Here is a 19,694-nt window from a genome sequence, read left to right as displayed (position 1 = left end):
CATACTGAGATCACAGTGACAGTGAAACACCCTGCTTACAGCCACAGCCTGGTCTCCACGGGCAAGTAGAATCCAGTTCCTAAAACACTTCAGTGGTCACACACCTGCTCCTACAATTCAACTCAAAACCCCAAACACACATTCTCACCTATTTTTCTATTTAAAAGATGATATAAATAATAAATTTTTAATGCTTAAATAGCACGGCTATGGGAGAGAAAATGGTTTTAAAGATGCATTTCCTAAGCATAAACACTTTTCTGCTTCAAAGTACAGCTATACATAACACATTCTACTAATCAGAAACTATTTCAGACTCATTCCCTTTTTAAAGTACAAAATACTGTTTCTAAGAAAGCTTTGTGTAATTCACATGAAACAAAAGCTGAACAAAACGCTGCTGAAACAAAGGCATCCTTGAATATGCTTCCACTGGAGAAGAAGCAGCGTAAAAGCTGCCTGAACTGATCATGGAAGCAAGCCTTAAACACTTTGCTAGCAGTAAATACACTATTTAATTTCAAACTCAGATACTCAAGTATTAATTATCCAGATAAGATTTTTTTTAATTTCCTGAAAATACAATTTTTAAAAATTGCTGTAGGTTATCCTAAAAAAATCCACTATGCAAATGCTCTTCAGACTTGAAATTTTCTCTCCTTCTGAATAAAGAAAAGTCATCAGTAATATTCAAACAAATCTCTTTTGTTAGTTAGTGTGGATTTTGATTTGGTCTTAAATTACTTAGTGGAAGTCCAGGATGCCAGGATTAACAAACTATAAAGAAATCCACTCATGTTTATAATCATGTAGTCATGATTATAATGTTTAATGTTCAAGAAGTATGGGACAATCCTATCTCCTATGAGCAACTTCAGAATGATTTAAAGCAGCTCATTTATTTTGGATTTGAGTAAAACTGGCAGGTTACTGAGAGTGTCATAGGTTCAGACTGTTTCCATCACAAGCACATTCCCACAACTTGCCTGAGTTTACTTCAGGAGCAAAAGAAGGTAGGACTTTGAATAATTTCATTATTTTTGTGTTCAACTAAAACTTTCTCTACATCATACTGGGGATGCTTACAAACTGAAATCCAAGCTGCTGATGCTTTAGTGGTATTTCCAAGCTCTGTGTGCATCTGTGGATCTCAAGAAAAGTTACTGCAGTCAGCACTGGTCTTCCACAGTGAGAGCTGCTAACATTTTGTGTTTGGCTGTTACCACCAGCTGCACATCAGAGACTTCAGCCAAGACAACATTCCCCAGCAAGAGATGAGTACATTAGAGAAACAGTGTCAAAGGTTACTGTACATCAGGTGTTCACTTCCTGGTTTTAATGCAAGGAAAGTTTGTTGAAACCCTTCTCTGAAACATCACTGAGGAGCTACACAGTTCTCTCCATGGACAATAGTGACACTGCATTTTCAGGAAAGGTTTTCTCCTGAAAAAAAATAGGCTACTTGTTAAGATCTCACAGCTAATGGACTAATAACAACAGTGTTTAGAAGCAAACATGGTGAGCAGGTTACAAATTCAAAACCAGACTGCCATGAACCCTCACACCTGAAGTTAGCACACAGTTCAGCTACACTCATTGAGCTCCTTCCTCCAAGCCCTCTGCTCAGACAGAATCTATGAATGAACAGCCCATGGACACAAAAACTGCACAGCAGGGAATAAAACAAACAGTGTCTCCAAAACCTACCAGAAGAGAAGACAGAAAAGCTCCTGCAAAGCAGCTCATAGAGTTGTCCTCAAATCAGGCATGTGCTACCCACTTTTAAAAAAAAATCTCATTCTTCATTCAGCTGGTGAAATAATGATTATAGTCCTGACTTAACAATAAAAGACAGAGGCACTGTCCCTCTGAAAATTTCACAATTGCTTCAGGAGAAAGGGAACATCCAAAACAATTACTGATAGTCAAGACCAGATTTTGTCATATTCCCTGACAGCAACCCAAGCACAGAAACAGATTTGTGTGTTTGTCAGAAAGTGAAGATGGGAAACACTCTTATCAAGTCAATTGAAAAGCTAAAGTAATCTTATTTTCTGGAGTCAAGGCAAAGAATGTGGTGAATTCACCATTAACAAAAGGTCTAGTTATTTCTGATAAATAACGTGCTTCTGTCTCAGTGGGAGGCAGACATTTACAGCAAACCTGGATGGTATCAACCAATATACTAAAAAATGCACTTTTAATAAAATTAAATTCCTGGCATCACTATTCTCTCTTAAAAGCTGAAATTATGAGCTCCAAGTAATGAAACCTGTTAAGTAGCTAATCAGCAAAAAGCTGCTCACCCAACACTTGTAAAGCATCAGTGCTAGACCAGAAGCAGGCCAAGCAGGACACAAAGAAGTCACTTGCTGGAAAGAACAGCATTATGCAAGCGTCCAGTACACACTTTTCTACAATACACTGATTATCAAAAACATGGAACTTAAGCCAGAAAAATAATCTCAACACATAAATCACATGGAAGTTGTGGGAAAAGCCTGGAGCAATACACAGGGGATGGAAAAATCCATTGCTACACTAACTACAGTAGCACAAGAGTGCCTTTTTTCTTCTTATTCTTTTAAGAGTAGGAATTGTGACTTTGAATAAAGAGAACTTGTATGCAGTAACTGGCAGGTTAATATTAAACCCACTCCACTGTGGTCAGTTGATTTTCCCTGGTTACCTGTTTATAGCTAATAAAACAGCATGCAGATTTTGTAGCCTCTCTGCATTAAACCCACCTCTCCAAAGACAAAATAAAGTAGGAAAGTTTTATAGAGAAAAAAGTCATAATCATATTCACTACTCAGGCTCCTCATAGCATCAGCAGGAGTGAAAAAAAACCAGAGACTGGGAAGAGAGGGCTCATGCTTTCAGGGACAGACATTGCTTCAAACAGAACATGTGTCATCAGCTTTTTCTGGCTATAAAACAGAGTTAAAACTGCCTGGAATGTTATCAATGCTGTTGGGAGGAGAAGGGTACTTCAAGCACTCTATAAAATGGCACACACATGGATCACTCAAGAGATGAGAGGGACTTCAGAGGTCTAGGCTGATGGAGGTTTGATCAAATAGAATGGCATGCAAGTTGCTCTGAACCAGTATTAGGAGGAGAGAGGGTAGCCACTTTGCACAGCAAGAATCCAAGCATCTTGTCAGCCCTAAAAAACAACATTTCATCTGCTCTTATTCCACACCACTGGCAGCTGTCCATACCTCAAGGTGTACCCCAGAAATTACACTTATTGCCAGACTTAAACACTACATTACCTTGTATACACTGCTGAACTACCTGCAGCAGGGCAGAATCTCAGATTGCCTCACCAAAAAGTATAAACAAAAGACACTAATGAGATACAGTGCTACACAGTACTACAGTAGAAGCCTGAAAAATACACCTCCTATCTTCTCTCCAGACACTGACTGAAAAAACATAACAAAAATCCAGATTTCCACTACACAGATTAACAAAGTGAAGAGAGACGGTAGTGAAAAGCAAGGAATGCCAACACTCCTCTGGGGATAGTAGCTGGTTGGTCTCATGATGGATTTCAGCTCCTCTAACCTCTCATTTACCAATTGCTGGATTCCAGTCTGAGTTCAATTAATTTTCTATTACAACTGAGTGGAAGCAAACACCTTCAATATGCAATTCATACCACCCATCTGTGGCTGAGATAAAAAAAAAAAAAAATAAAAAAATAAAATAAAGGCAACCACCCCGAATCACCTAATTATTTATCTGTAGCCAGAGAAACCACAACAAATATTCCTTCTGCTATTAGAAAAAAATTAAATAAATTCAAACATCACCAAAATAAAAAATACGGACTGCTGACCAGTTACTTTGTGCCAAAGTGGATGCAGCAAGTAGTGCTTGCCTTGTGGTGAGTTTGTGGACTGCAGCAGTCTCCACGAGCCTACTGGAATGTACGAAAATCAACAGCCAAGCGACACAGCGCCTATCACAGAGCTGCAACAAGATTTACATCTTGTCCTGAGTGCAGCAGGAGGCAGTAGGTGCAAAAGGGCAATTAATTATTTTCATCTGGTGGCAGTTCAGGCAAGGCCCATATCCAGGCTTTACACATTCATCTTGCTGACGGAGCAGATGCTAAAAATAAAACAAGCCACAACCTCCAAATGAAAAACTGGCATCACAGAGTCTTGCTGCCTTTAGCTTTTTTAGGAACTGTCTTTTTTAGGAACTTCATCTCAAATGGGTTTGTTGCTGTTTACTTGGACTCTGGGTACAGGGTTTCCTACATTTTTAAACTTTTGTTGTGTCAATTCCAGTAAGTACTTTAAAAAGAAAATTCTACCCAAGGCTTTTCTTTTTGGTTTTATTTTAACAGCAGCTTAGCAAGAATAACCAGGAGAACTCTGCCTTGGGAACAATAAAACTGCACTACCACTGAACTGGCCTAACACGTACAAACCTCCAGCACCCTCCTGCAAAACCATGTCTTGAAGCTTAAATGAGGAATCTTTGGGATGAGAAATGAAAACTAATGTATTTTGCCAGGTTAGATTTGAATACTTGTAGATGGCTTGAAACACCTACTTGTTCACTATCAAAAAGACAGGTTTTTTTTCTAAAAAAAACCTGCCTTTTCTAAAAGCTTCAAATGGAAATTTAGAGTTAAACTAAAAAATTATCACATACTGTAGGCAGTAATTTGAACACAAGTTATTATGACTTCCCAGATTTCCTCCTTTTCTGTCTTCTCTCAGATATTCTCATACAACCAACACCAACTGGAAAAACTGTTCGGTATAGGAAGGGGCATGGCTAGCCACACAAAACTTCAGGTCTCTCATTTTGTTGAGATTTGGGTTCACTGCATTATCTAACACTAAATACATGACATTTTTGCTCTGTACCTTATGTCCCTGCACCGAACCAGCCAGTGGTCTTTGTCAGCTCACGGCACATACAGAACCCAGAGACATCAACATCAGTCTTTATCAGATGTTTGTAAAATGGTTATTTACCGAATTCAACCCGGTTAATACCTACCTTTATAAACAAAGCAGAACCCACAGATTTAATAAGACCTTGAAATCAGCATTGGACAACTGAAGTGCAACACAGTAACAATGACAGCATTAATACATAGATACTTTAATTGCAGTTTCAATGATACATCACATCTACTGAAGCTTTTAAAGATGTTTTTATTATGGTTTTATAAATTTTTATAAAACCACCAAAGCACTTTAAAGAATCATGCTTTCTTCTGTAATACATAAAAGTAATTTCATACTGTGCTTCTGAAAGTCTATCGTGCTGTTTTTCAAGTTATTTTACAGATGGCACATTTGAAAAAAAAAAAAACCAACGGAAGCATGAATTTTTAGTGATTGCAATGCAACAAGGCATCCAAACCAAGATGTTTCATTACAACTAAGTTAAAGTGTGAGTGCATTATGTAATAAACAATAGCAGTTTGGTCATTTAATCTTAATTCTGTTTACAATAAAACTAACATTTGTGCTTCACAACCTAAGATCCCATAATATAAACATAAGTTCTCTGCTGTAAAATTCCCAAAAAATGTCCAAAAAGAAAAACATATTTAAAGCAGGAGACCAAATCTACTCACTTTCCTCAAGAATTGCTATATTTAAGACTAATATGACATACCAGACACAATAAGGCACAACGGGTGGTACAAACAAATGAATACAGTTGTCCATTAAACTTGTTCTTGTCCACAAATACTAAAATATGTACCGCTCAAGATAAATTTTCTCTTAAAAATGAAATACATCATCTTGTTATGAAAGTCCTATACAAAAATTTAAAATTTACACCATCTGAGCTGCCAAAAAAATAAAAAAGTGTATCAATTTCCCACAAAACTATATTCCTCACCAGCACATCCAGCCACTGGGAAGAAGATATCCCAGCACTCTGGAAAAGAAAAGCATTATTTCCCCTGTGTTTAAGACAAAAATATTGTATTCTGCATACAGTAGTGTATTAAACTTAAAAAAGCCTAGGACTATTAAAATTACAATATTGATTTGGAAATTATTGGTTCACTGCCTGGATGAAATAAGGCACTTTCTTCCAGCGGGCCGCACTTTTCATGTGTATGGAGACGATGAATCAGGTTCTGGTTAAAAACAAAAAGGGGCTCAGTGAGGTCCCAGGAGATGACAGGAACATTTCAACAGCAGGGGAAGACACAGGAGGTAAAACCTGGAGATGGAACTCTACACGGAAGTGGTCACTCTGTCAATGGCATTATTGACCTCGTTTTTGTTTGAATCCAGTCCTTTAGCAGCATTCATATCATTCCGTAAATTCTCCACTGTCTTTTTCATGTTCTTTAATTCTCCAGGGTGTGGAGTGGCTCGCCTTAGAAGTGTTCTCTAAAAATAAACAGCGCAATAAGTGGTTTTGCCTTTGTCTCTCCACAAAAACAACATACACTTTCAAGGCTTCAGCATTCACATACCAAATACTAGGAACTACTTTTTTTCCTTTTCCCCCCCGCTTTTCCTTTTCAAACTGTGATGCTCTGTGCTGAGCATTACTTTAAAAGCTGCTTGTTTATGAAGATGGGGAAAGAGGTTTTAAGAAGTCTCTAAGAGAAAATTTTGTTCTCTTTTGGACTACTAATCTGAAAGCCACTCAAGTGAAGTACAATTACAAGTTATGAAGTGAAGATTCTTTCATAACTATACTTGGGGATTTTTTTCTCTCCCCAAAACCATACAAGTGATTTAAGATCACACTTAAAATATTCATCTGATTTTCGAAGAATCCCACAGGATCTCTTTACAGTTTTAAATAGTGTTTGTGTGGATCTCCACTTGCCTTTCAGCTCCACCACACAGTCTGGTTCTCAAGTTAATTGATAACAAGCACCTTGAGAGGATAAGGAAGTACTTTTCTCCCACCTTAGACACAAGAATGTATACCATTGTGCTGAAACCTTTACAAGGAGAACAGAGTTCACAAAAACTCCAGTTAGCATCCAGCCAGGAGACCAAGAGAACACCACAAATACAATATGGGTATAATACACATATACATGCAATTACTTTTTAGTGGCATGCATGTAAACTGCAGAGTACAGCAGAACTGATGACCCAAAAGTGGATGCTTTGGTCAGGACTGCTTTGGAAATCTGCCTTTCCTTTTCCTCAGTAAGATGATTTTTTCCTGTAGGAAAGTTCTTGCCTCAAATCAGGCAAATCAAGCACTTATCTTCAACACCTGAGCCCTCACTACTCTATGGACATTCGGAGGTTGGCACGGTTCTTAAGCAGCATCATTCTGAACGCCCTATCAGTCAGTGAACAATGCCTGTTAGGAGACATTTTCTTTCTGCTGCTTTGGAAACAGCAGCAGAACAACTACCTTACTTGTTCATTTCCAAACTAAAGTAAGGGGTTTTATAGTCACTTTTTAAACTAAAACAATCCAGACAGTGCCCTGAAGTATGTCAAGGTGAGATCTAATGAGGACCACCAGCATCAGAGAAGCACATTTAAAACGTGTTTTAGTTATTAATAAAAGCTAGTAAAACTACAGATCATGTTTTGGTCTTCAGGATATTCAGAGCCCAACTTTATGGAGAGGTCTTGTAAGTACAGTGACAGATGTTCCCACATCCTTTGTTTAAGTGGGAAACTAATGAGCAACATTCCTGCTGTTTATGGACACTATGGTTGGTTCAATGCAAATGGTGGAATTAAAAAAAAAAAAAAAAAATAGAAGAATGAGAGAGAGCAAGAAAGAGATTGGAAATAGGAATTAGAGAGACAAACAATAGCAAACTTAATGGAGACACATGCCAGAGTGCTGGAATCCTAAATTAGACCCTATATACTTTCAGGCAGTAAAGCTTCACAGATGCAGAGAAAGATCCTATCTTCTTTCTGGAAAGAAAACATCCTGAGCAGAGAGAGGAAAACAAAGCAAAACAGAAGACTGTCCTGCATCAGAATATAAAAGTTATATTCAAAGCAGAAATAACAAAGGCATTTAAAGTAAACATAAAAAGTTGCAGCAGCCAACATGAACAGTTTCTTCTCCAAATGTACACACAAAGCATGCAGTTCAAGCTGAAGTATTTACAGCAAGAATGTTCAGAGACTTTTTATACTTCTGCATTAATGTCACAGTGTCTGGAGGTATTAAAGGCAATATGTATTTCCAAATGCTTGGAAAACATACCATTTCATTTTCCTCTTCATCTTTTTCATCTTCTAAGAAGCGAATTGCACTGACTCTGTTCACTGCCCGCTCATTCCATGTTTCATCTGACATCTCATTTACCAAACTCTCCAATGCACCACATCGTGGTAGATTATCTGTTAGAACAGGAAAATGTAACTCAAGATTCACAGCAACACGCATGTAAAGTCATACAATCAACATGCTATATTGTTGATAACTGCAATATCTGAACAACTGCTCATCCAATACTTACAAGTGGCTATTTCTGCTGTTTTTGGAAGAAAATAGAACTTGCAGTAGTTTTCTGTTATCAATCACTAAAATGGTTTCTGCATAAATTAGGTACTTTTGTACTTGGACTGTTTCAGAATTTTAGAGTACTGGTTATATAATTTAGTATACTTGCCACTACACATGCTTTGCTTGTGGAACATGGCTGACATTAGCCTAAATGTTCCCTAAAATGGCATTTCATAACACAGGATTACTGCTTTTACTAACCTCATCCTTTCAGTATTGCTAGGAATACACATCCAAGTCTAAATTCCAAGCCTTCTACCCTTGAAGCTATGAGATTCATCTGGAGAGGACGAAATCTAATTTCTAGTAGTAAGGCCTTTAGAGAAAGTCAAGTCAACCTCTGTTACTCTTCTTGAACTAGCTTAATCCTCTCTAATTCTAAAGGGGTTAATTCAAATATATATTTTAATTTTTAACTATTCTTAAAATCCAGGAGCTGAAAACAGAGACATTTCTATACTCCCACTGTTTTAATGGTTTCTATTTGCTCCAGTCATATATGATTGAAACTCTGAAATTAAGTTGGGTTCCTACAATACAGATACCCACAGCTGAACTTTTCTCCTCAGGCCCCTTTGTACTCAGTGGAGAAGAATCCACATGATTTTCTTTTAGAAGACAATTTTTGGATGGGATAAATTACTCTCCAGTCATTACAGCAGAAATTTAAATATTAGCTCATATGAATCCCCTTGAATGTTCACACACAGCTTTAAAAGCTTGAGGACAAAAAACATTCAGAAGTTACTGGAGCAGCAATACAGCCAACAAAAGAGTTTATGGTTCCACCTGGCCCAGAGGCAAGTTTCAACACAAAAGGGAAAAGCAATTTATACTGCAATTCTACACTTGTTAATGAATATAATAAAATTACTGTATAGCACCTTTGCTTGAAAGAAAATTAGCTTGCTAAAAAGTAAAAAGTCCATTGTATACTATTTGCTATGCAATTTATTTTGCTGGTAAAGGGATTGTAGTTGGAAAGCCATCATTTTTACATACATACATACATATATATATACATACATGTACATACATATATGATATATAATCAATGTACACAAATATGGACATCACTACTGGGCTCACTGGCTAGCCTCAAAATAGTAATATAAGTAATTCTTTTTCTTCTAGATCTGTATTTTATTGTAGCTGCTATCACTGTATTTTCAATAACATAGTGCAAAGTTTTCAAGTCTTCTGAAGACTATTAGAATAACAGGAAAAAAAGGTTGAAAATTCAACCAGAACTTTGCTACTTTGCTCACTAGAGCTTATGAATGTTTTACAAACCTTTATGGGACAACTCAGTAAACAAAGAAGTAATGCTTCTATACATAATGAAATGCTGACTCTAGGCACTTACCTTGGCAATCAGGCTCAGAAGGCATTTGAGGAAGTAATACACATGTTAAAATCTTTTCTCCTGTTTCAGGGTCTGTGTCAGTCTGAAATGTCAGCAGAGGTTGGGACTGGTTATCAGACAACCACAAAGCCTTCAGCTTTAAGGTAGTCAGTGAAATGGGAAGATACGTCAGCCTAGTTCAAAAAAGCAAAGTAAGAAAGTCAGGGCAATCCTTGGGAGAATTAATAGATGGTCATGAAGTCAACTCAAGTATACATCACTGAGTTGGAGCAAACGGGATTGAAATCAATGCCTCTAATAGAAGGCATTGCAGTGGCATCAATTCCAACTAGTCCATTCCTTAAAAAAAAAGAAAACAAAACCTGCAGCTTAAATTTATTGTTACTTTATAATCCTCTGAAGCTGAATAACAGGTAAAACTATGCTGAGCTTTCTCTACTGCAATAAAGTGCCTTGGAAGGCAGACAGCTGCTTCCCATCAGGAGCCTTACATGTAAACAGTGGCCAGAACAGAAAAACATAAGTGCCTGTGTAACAATTATATTGGATAGATGAGATGCTATTGTCTTTTTTTCTGTTTTGGGTTGGTTCTTTTTTTTTTTAACTTCCTACTAAGGGACTGAATTAATTTGGTGGTTTATGCTTTAATCCACTCATTTTTGCATGCTGATGTTTGAAGCACTAAGATTCATGAGAAGCTGCAAGGTCAAAGTGGCTTTCCTTGTTACTCACGCTGTATCATGAAGATAAAACACTCAATATTGGTGCCACTTTACATTACAGCTAGGTAGCCTCACCTGAAGCTCTATCCATTGTCTAGATTCTCAGTTTTAATTCAGAAATATACGAATCCAGGGTCTTTTTTTTTTAAATCCGATCTCTTCCTTAAGGTCAAAGTAATCAAAAATAAAAAAAAAATCACAGTTGTGACAACTCAAAATTTATGCTACTTTTGGCCCAGGGGGAAAACTACTTTGACAGTTTCAACAGTAACACTAACATGAATGTCATAACTGGCTTTTTATTACTCTGTTCTTAGACATAATATCTTTTGCCATCAGAAAGAATTAAGTAAATACAGCAAAAGAATATGAAAATACAAAAAACTCTTGCCTGTTTCCAGCAACATCCAGGACATGAAGCTCAGTGGCCTGTGAAATTTCAGAGGGAATTCGAGATAATCTGTTGTCACGTACAGAAAAGACATTAAGACTGCAGCAGCCCCCAACCTATATTTGAGAAGAGGGGGGAAAAAAAAAGCAAGTCTGGTTTTGTTGCAGTACCATAGTGTAACAAAGGCATGCAGTACGGGTCACAGAGTGTGTCACAGCACATTCAAGTTACAATGCCTGCCAGACACTTCCCCCAGAGGTACAGACTGCAAACAAGTGTTAGCTTAGAAGAAGTCTGACCTGAAGCAAGTCTGTAGGACCAGTCTCTTGAACATCTGTATCAGCAAATAATGGATATCTTTACATATAGGTCACATTCTAGCTACCTGTCAGAGCTTTCCACACCCAGAAGAAACCAGTAACCACACAGAAGCTACTCTGTGCCCAACATTCACAAAAAAACCTACACTTAACTTTTCTAGCCCTATGTTTTACATATTAATTCATTCTTTCCTCACAGCAACTTTATAAACAAGCAAGTTAAATGGTGCTTGAAGCAAGGCAAAATGCTAAATACAGCAATCAACTCCCAAAATTTCTTGAGTCCACAAAGATTACTGAAGATTTCACTAGAAGCAGAAGACTAAAATTTTTGATGCCCTGATTCATTAGAAGCACCTCATTTCAATACAATTCCCATATGAACTGGCTTTCTTTAATATATTTTAATTTAATATCTGCCTCTATCAATTTACCTAAATGTAAGTATTTGCATTCTCAAGCTAATTAGTTTTTTGGGTGCAAAGGTGGGATTTTTCAGTTTTACATTTAAAAATCTACATTTTGCACCAAAAGTAGCTGTTTTCAGAAAATAAACTCCCCACATTTGATTAAAAAAACCTCATTCCAACCTTCTGTTCCAGAGGAAACTTCTATAAACAGGAAGATTATTAGCTGTAGCAACTCAAAAGCTGCTTCAAGTAACCCTTTGTTCCTATTAACAAAGGAAACTTACCTTTGTTTGCTTATTGTACGGAGTTTCAAAAAGCACTCTTGTTTGTTTGCCAATTCCAAAACTCACCATAAGAAGGGGAAAAAAGATTTTTCTTTTCTTACTCCAAGTAATAGAGGCAAAATATCCCAATGCCATTTGAAGCTTTCAAGTTAAGTGGACTTAGAATCTAATTATAGAGTTAGAGTCCAAACTAAACACAGTGTAAAATCTCAGTTCAAAAATTAGAGGATGTCTATAGTGACATACATCTAAGAAAGTTCTCCTCTCCCACTATATAGCCAATATGTAACTACACCTTGGCCAGGAGTCCCCAAAACTAAGCTGAAATTAATGTGTTCTTGCTAACTGTCAGTTGTCTTTGAAAAACCCACAATTCATTCCAAACCCAAGACTGAGATTATAGACAAATAGCACAAAATATTTTAACTGGTCAAAGGAAAAATAGTGTTGATTTAACCTACAGTATTTACCAGGGAAAAAGCCACTTTTAAAGGATGCAACTGTGACTCACAAAATAAAACAAATCGAGCATTTACATCCCACTCACCTTCCTTTGTATTATAAATGCTTTTTAATGGAAGAAAACAGCAATCAGCTGCTCAAAGCTTCTGATTCACAAGCTATTTACAGCAGAAAGTTAAAGCATTACATTCTTGACAAAACAAAATATGTGGTATTTCCCTTAAATCACTGCACTCTTAGGATGCAGCTATTTCACAAGATTACCAGTTTTCCCAGCCCTGTGTGTACAACAGAAGCATGAACCTTGCAAGCCATTTTAGCTTGTGAATCAAAGCCCTTAGAAACCAGCACTCAAATAGTAAGCAAGCATTTCTTGGTTCAAGAATTCTGCTATCCACTTTAAAGCGTGTTTAAATTCTTAAATAATGTGCCTTCACACGTTCACAGAACACAGTGTGATATTAAAAAAAATCCATACACACTAAGTGTCTAATTGGTATTTCTAACATGAGGAGCTGTGAAAAGCAAGAAATACAATTAAGGAATGTTGATGAGCTGGCAAGTGATGCCCTCAGTGTACACAAGTGTTCCCTTTTCATGAATGAAGTTCACGTTACTCAGTCTTGGAGCATGGAGATCCAAAGAGGTTAGCCAAACAAACAAAATAAAGCCATGCAGCCCTGATGAGACCAAAATTTCTATACTTTTGACAATGGAAAAATGCAGCAGTGGAATTGGGACAGCCTGAGTCATCATGCATTTAAAGCAGTTTAATGAAAGGTAATAGTAGAACCATGGACTGAAGAATACTTACAGGGTTATCAATTTACCTGACCCATAATTTTCCAAGCGGCTAACAATTAAGAAAATACAAGAGATGTTCAATTTATTTTTCTTTATCCATATTGGACAAGAGCATGCCAACAAATGGAGACAGAACATACATTCTTCTACTGCCAAAGAGGACTGTAACTCCTAAATCATTTATACTTCAGTTAATTTAACTTTGCTGTCTGTCAGTCAACAGGCTGCTGTTCAAAGGTTTTGTTTCATTCACAGGTAGTGAAGACCTTTTATTTTAATAGGGTAGTAGGGTAGATAAAAAAGATACACTGAATTTTTTTAATGAAACTGTTTTTAGAAAATGCAGACAGCATTTAACAAGAAGCACTAGGTGACATATCACAAAGAAAAAGACAAGCTGACAGTTAAAAATCAAATAAAATCTCTGCCATTCAAACAAAGATGGCACCCATCCAGCAGTACAGAAAGACATCAGGTCCAATGTTTTAGAACCTAAACATGAAGCTGGACCACGGAGGCGAAGTGCACACACTACACGGCATGCGGAAAGGAAAACACTGTTGAGGCCACCATGAAGTAACACAGTATCTGAACGCTGTTGCTGGATTGGCTCAGAGTGGTTAACTGAGGAAGAGCCATGCTTTCCAAGGGTCACATGCTCACAACAACCTGTGCCAAACCACCTGATATGCACCAAGGAAACAGCTACAGCCACAAGTCCATTCACCAGTTAAGCACACACTTCATTTCCAGCACAGACTTCACTTAATGGGGACAAGCATGTGCTTAGTTCTAGGCATTTGAGCAATTGTTCCAAGGACTGGAGGCTTAAAGAAGTCCTCACGTTCTTCTGCAGTGAGCAGGACATCAGGAACAGATCTCACATGAGTTGTGCATCCCTAAGTCATACTCCTGAGACTTTAGTTTAAGGGTTATTAAGGCTGACATCACGCCAACTCCAAAGAACAGTGCGCCTAGATAAAAACCAAAAGGAAAACCACAAAAACAAAGCCCACACATCAGCCAGGCAGTAAATGGTCATTACTACAAAGCGCTGATTTTAAGATCACTGATACTATGAAGATGGAACAAAATTGCGTATTTGCATTCAGGTGGGCTTGATTGAGAGGATGATTGTCACCAAGAGGTCTCTGGATTTCACACAAAACTTTAACCCTTTAAACCATTTAACTTTAATGGATGATCTTATTGCTCTTTTCTTCTATCTCAGTCTGAGGCTCATCTTTCTAGCATCTTCCTCATTCTGGAGAAGCAGTAAGGCTTGGACAAACATACACAGGATATCAGCTCAGTTGCTAAAACTCCTCCCTATGTTCTCATCATGACCAGCATTTAGCACTTCACCCTCCTGCTTTTTTGCCATTCATACACCCACTACTAGTCCATTGCAGATAGTCCTCCAGAACTGCAAGTCTTAACAGAACGCTTCTCTACTGGTGTTTCTAATGACTCTAAAGTACATCTGTTTACTACTCAAAAGCTAAGAATCAATTATGCTGTCATTTACCAGTTAGCATCTTTCACACAGTTATAAGCAATGCAAAAAAATTACATTATGACAAATACTGTAATGATTACTCTTCAGCTGTCATGTGAAGAGCTGTAAGTTCAATGACGGCATCTCTTTTATTCAACTCTCAAAACAGCTGTCAGCATCAAAAACTCTCACAGACTTATACAAGTCTGATAAATATAGCAGCAATTTAAACACAGTTCCTCTTGTGTTGTAAAATCTTTTCCAAGATGTCATATCCAAAATTTTGTTTGGGCTCAAAGTAAATAAAGTCAGAATTTTCCTTGGCTCCACATAAAGTATACTAATTCTTTAACTGCCAGCACAGAATACATTTAGGGGTGGAAAAATTTGCCCAATTCATTATTATTAACTATTATTCTGTTGTTATTATTAACTTTAAATTTGCTAGGAAAATCTACAGGAAACTCACTTCAACACCTCCTGCACCACTGGTGAACAGTAGGAGAGGAGCTCACCAAGACACTTTCTCAGCCCTCTGACTCAAGTTTTCCTGCACTTTTCCTCAGTGCCTTTTTTTTTCCTCTGAGATACACATACTTCTACACAAATGAGAAAAGGGACAGGACATCAAATGATAAAATCACAAAAAACAAGGTGGTCCCAACTTGTTTTAAAAAAGTAAAATTTGAAAAGCAGAGTTATTGCCAAAAAAATCCCACAGAAGTTTTACCTAATGGAGTAATAAGTCTCATAATATATCTCAGAGACAGGAAGGACACATTACCAGATCTCTGCAGGTTGTAAAGACTCATACATATAAAAAGCAAAACAAAAGCATATAAACTGGAAAACATTTCAAGGAGGTTATTTATGCAAGTGCCAAAATCAACACACCAGTTTCATCAGCATTCCTGTGCCAGGGTGGGATTTCAATACCAAAGAGTCACCAGGCAGGTCTTTCAAGTTTAAGGGGAAAAACATTTGTAACTATGAACAGGTTTAGACATTCTCAGTTCTTGCTGAAGTCTGTTTCACCACTTCAGTCAGAGAGGGACTAAGCTGCAAAACGAGATATTGAAGATGAAATCTCTCAGTGACTCAAGCCTTGGTCATACATTCAGTTCCTCCACATTTTACCTTTATCAGTATACAATACAGAAGAACCTTTGAACCAGGAAACTTTGAAGGTTTATTTGCATACAAACTCCTCAATAATCCCAAGTAAAGAAATTTTACACCAAAAGATAACGAATGGTTTTACAAGTGTGCCTTGAAGCAATCTTACTATGTAATGGTTTAACACACTGACTCAAAATCCAATTCTCTTAAACTGTTGACAAAACAAACCAAATCAACATCCTTCTACCCCCTTCCCAAAAAACACCAAAAAACCACACACCACCACAGCTAGGTGGGAATTAAATGCCTGCACTAATGTAGCTAAAACTCAGAGATTATCTCACTAGGCTACATTAGTGCAGGCATGTAATTCCCACCATCCTAATAATAAAAGTGGTCTTTGCTACAGGAATAGTTCTGGGTGAAATGACAGTGATACCAGGCAGATACAGTATTGTGTACATGTGTTCTTGTCTCTATCTGACTTCCACTTTTTTCTACACACAAGACTGTGTCTCCATCCCTGTCCAAAAGAAATGAGTAACAGCCTCTCCCACATCCATTTTTTATCGGGATGAAGGCCACATATGCACAGCTGCTCTAGCACTCTGTAAGGCAGAGAAAGAATAGAAGAGGTAAGAAAAACACATAAAGGAAAAGAGGGAAAGATACTGAGGAAAAAATCTCTGCAGTGTATACTCTACTTCTGCATCCAACTGTGCTTCTGTGAAGGGGGAACCAGTGTACAAGTAATAATTTTGATGTGCAAAAGTCCGACACCTCAATCTTGGCCATACTGTCTCAGGAAACATCTTAAGCAACACAGAGCAGGAAGGAGTGTTGAAAATTACTTCTGACAGAAGTTTGTGCCTGGTTTTAAATCAGTTTAGGATGAAAATAAACAAAAAACATACTATGCTTTCTCAGTGTCAAGCAGAGCCTTCCAACAGACAGAAAAAAGGTGACGCATTTTTCTGTGCGCTACCAATACATTTTGCATTATTTTTTTTCCAAGTCAGCAATGATGAGAACAAAAATGGAAATTGAACATTTCACTCAAGACACCAAAACGTTCCTCCATGCCATCCAAAATGAAACTCAGAATTGGAATATTTGCCACTATCAGCCCCTTAAAACTGCTCCTGTGGATGCTTTGCATAACAGCAAACAGTACTTGTTATACCTGTGCACTCAATTTATGTGGAACTATTTTCTTTTAGAGCTATGAAATGTGACTCTTAATTCCTCTGAATTTTAAACAGAAAACCTGTACTATGAGATCTTAGCGTTTGGTTTAAAGCAAAATGCTGCTGGTTAAGAAAAATACTATACCAAGAAAATGCGGCTCCAGGAACAGATAGATGGATCATGGGCAGAGAGCAGCAGATTCCTTTGTTTTTGAAATTACCATTTCAAACTACCATTCCTACCTGTAGGAAGGCACTCTAAAAACACTCAGGGAAAAATGTACACTGCACAGCCTAAGCCCAAGGAATTCAAACTGAAACTTGAAAAACTGAAACAAGAGAAGTTTTGTTAGCTAGACAGTAGGTTCTGCAATACACACATATTAACAATATTTTTGAGGCACGCAATTTGCCATCAATTGTTTATGCTTTCTATTTGAAACATTACCAGCTTCGAATTCAAATGCATTGATCAAGAGTGAAATGACCCTGCAGTTAGAGAAGGGCTGACTTCCTTTAAAATGAAATAATAAAGAATTAAGTATCAGCCGAGAAAAGCATATGATCTTACATTACATGTAATTTCAAAGCATTTATTCTAGTGAGACAGACACCTTTAAAGGAAAAATAAAAATTCTATTTCGAAGTCATTGATAGGGAGCCAAAGAGCTCTGCTTCCTCTGTTTCCCTGCCAAGCTCCTTTGGGAACCACCCTCTCCCATTTTTATTTCTTGGACTTCCATTACTCCCTAGTTCGCCTCATTCCAGACACTACCTTCCATTTCCTCATTATTCGCCTTCTCCAAACACAGGCTCATCCCTGTCTTCATTCCACTTCTGTGCAGATGTCCCCCTCTCTCTCTCATGTGCACTGATGTTCTATAGACACATTCTCGTTCCTCACCCTTGGATATCCCCCAACTCCTTCACTGAGCAATGCATGCCACCTCTGAAAGACATTGCTGGTTCAAAGACTTCAGTATCTTGCTCGGTATTAATCCCTCTACTGTTCTGCACTGAGCTCCTGACCCCACTATACCCCCAAAGAGACACACTCCATACTCACCCTGCTTTACCTCTTTCTGCAGCTGAGCCTTCTCCTGTCCCTGCTTCTTCCCAGCCACACTGATTGCCCTTATGCACCACCTCCAGTACCATATATTCCATTCACTGAGAAAAGTGCTTATACACTACACAAGCTATTTATGGCCAATCTGGAAATAAACTACCAGTAAAATTTTCCATTTAGCATTTTCCATTTTTTTCCATGCAAAACTCAAAACAATTCTGCTCAAAGGTGCAGTGGACCTAAAATTGCACAAGTCTCAAGTACAGTCTTTTCTTTTAGCAAAGAAAGTCTTCTGCTAAATGAGCACAAGATCAGAAAGATAGTAAACTATTTGAGAGCATCCAAAAGAGGGCACCAAAGATGGTGAAGGACCTTGAGGGGAAGCCATGTGAGGAGTGTCTGAGGGCACTTGGTCTGTTCAGCCTGGAGGAGACTGAGGGGAGACCTCACTGCAGTTACAGCTTCTTGTGAGGGGAGGAGGAGGGGCAGGCACTGATCTCTTCTCTGTGGTGACAGTGACAGGACCTGAGGGAATGGCCTGAAGTTGTGCCAGGGCAGGTTTAGGTTGGATATCAGAAAAAAGCTTTCCACCCAGGGCTGTTGGGCACTGGAACAGGCTCTCCAGGGAAGTGGTCACAGCACCAACCCCAACAGAGCTCAGGAAGTGTCTGAACAATGCTCTCAGATACATGAGGTGACTCTTGGGGTGTCATGTGCAGGGCCGAGAAGTGGAATCCTGATGGGTTCCTTCCAACTCCACATATCTTATGATGAAAACTGCTATCACATACCAACCCAAATAGTTTTCCCAGGGTCTTGCAACTTGCTAGCCATCGTGTAAGCTGTCTGGGTAAGCCCTGTCACAATTCTCAGTTCAGAACCAGAAGCACCACAGCAGAGTAGACACTGTTCTGCTAGAAAAGCTGCAGTACTCACATGTCTCCCCCCTCCTCACCTTCCCTCAATTAGGTGACTGGCCTGTGGCAGCTCAGACCCAGGACACTGGAACTGCTGCCGCCAGTGCCACAGCAGCATCCTCTGCCCCTGCTTGATCCCTCTTCTTCAGACAATAAGCTCTCCCCCATCTCCTTCCCACTTCACTTCCTTCTCATACCTCCTTCTAGAGCTGTCCAAGCTCCATAAGGAAGTGAGCCAGAGCTGATACTCCTCTCAATTTCCACCCACTGCCTGTCATCTGAGTACATAACCCTCCTGCTCCTTAGGTGACTGAAAATGGAGAACAAAAGCTCAGAGCCACATGTTAGATACGAAAAATAAGAGGGAGAATTACTTGGATAAAAATTACAGAGAAAAAAATAGTACAAACAGAAGCAACTCACAGCCCCATCACAGGATGCTGTTTTCTCGACTTCTTTGCACAATTTACTGCTGAACTAAACTTGTAAAGCCTTCATTATATTTAGCTTCACAACACAAACTCTAGCCTTATTTCATCCCACATACTGTTGCAACAGACAAGAAGTCCCAGTGCTCATAGCAGTAAAATTTGAGGTATCTGGGTCACATCAGGTCCTTATATTTAAGGGCAAAAGCAGT

General features: G+C 38.3%; 1 protein-coding gene across 1 annotated transcript in view; it reads right to left on the bottom strand.

Annotated features, from left to right (window-relative positions):
• Positions 1-5,166: 5,166 nt before the first annotated feature.
• LRRC1 (leucine rich repeat containing 1) overlaps positions 5,167-19,694 on the bottom strand; it is a 69,461-nt gene continuing 54,933 nt past the window's right edge. The window contains exons 11-14 of the mRNA XM_058836622.1: positions 10,985-11,100; positions 9,872-10,044; positions 8,203-8,339; positions 5,167-6,389 (exon numbers count right to left, since the gene is read on the bottom strand). Of these exons, the coding sequence (XP_058692605.1) occupies positions 6,231-6,389; positions 8,203-8,339; positions 9,872-10,044; positions 10,985-11,100 (585 nt within the window). The 3' untranslated portion in view covers positions 5,167-6,230. The remainder of the gene's footprint in view (positions 6,390-8,202; positions 8,340-9,871; positions 10,045-10,984; positions 11,101-19,694) is intronic.

This window comes from Poecile atricapillus, chromosome 3 (genome assembly GCF_030490865.1).
Source record: "Poecile atricapillus isolate bPoeAtr1 chromosome 3, bPoeAtr1.hap1, whole genome shotgun sequence".
NCBI lineage: Eukaryota > Metazoa > Chordata > Aves > Passeriformes > Paridae > Poecile > Poecile atricapillus.
This window is presented reverse-complemented; position numbering and strand designations above follow the sequence as displayed.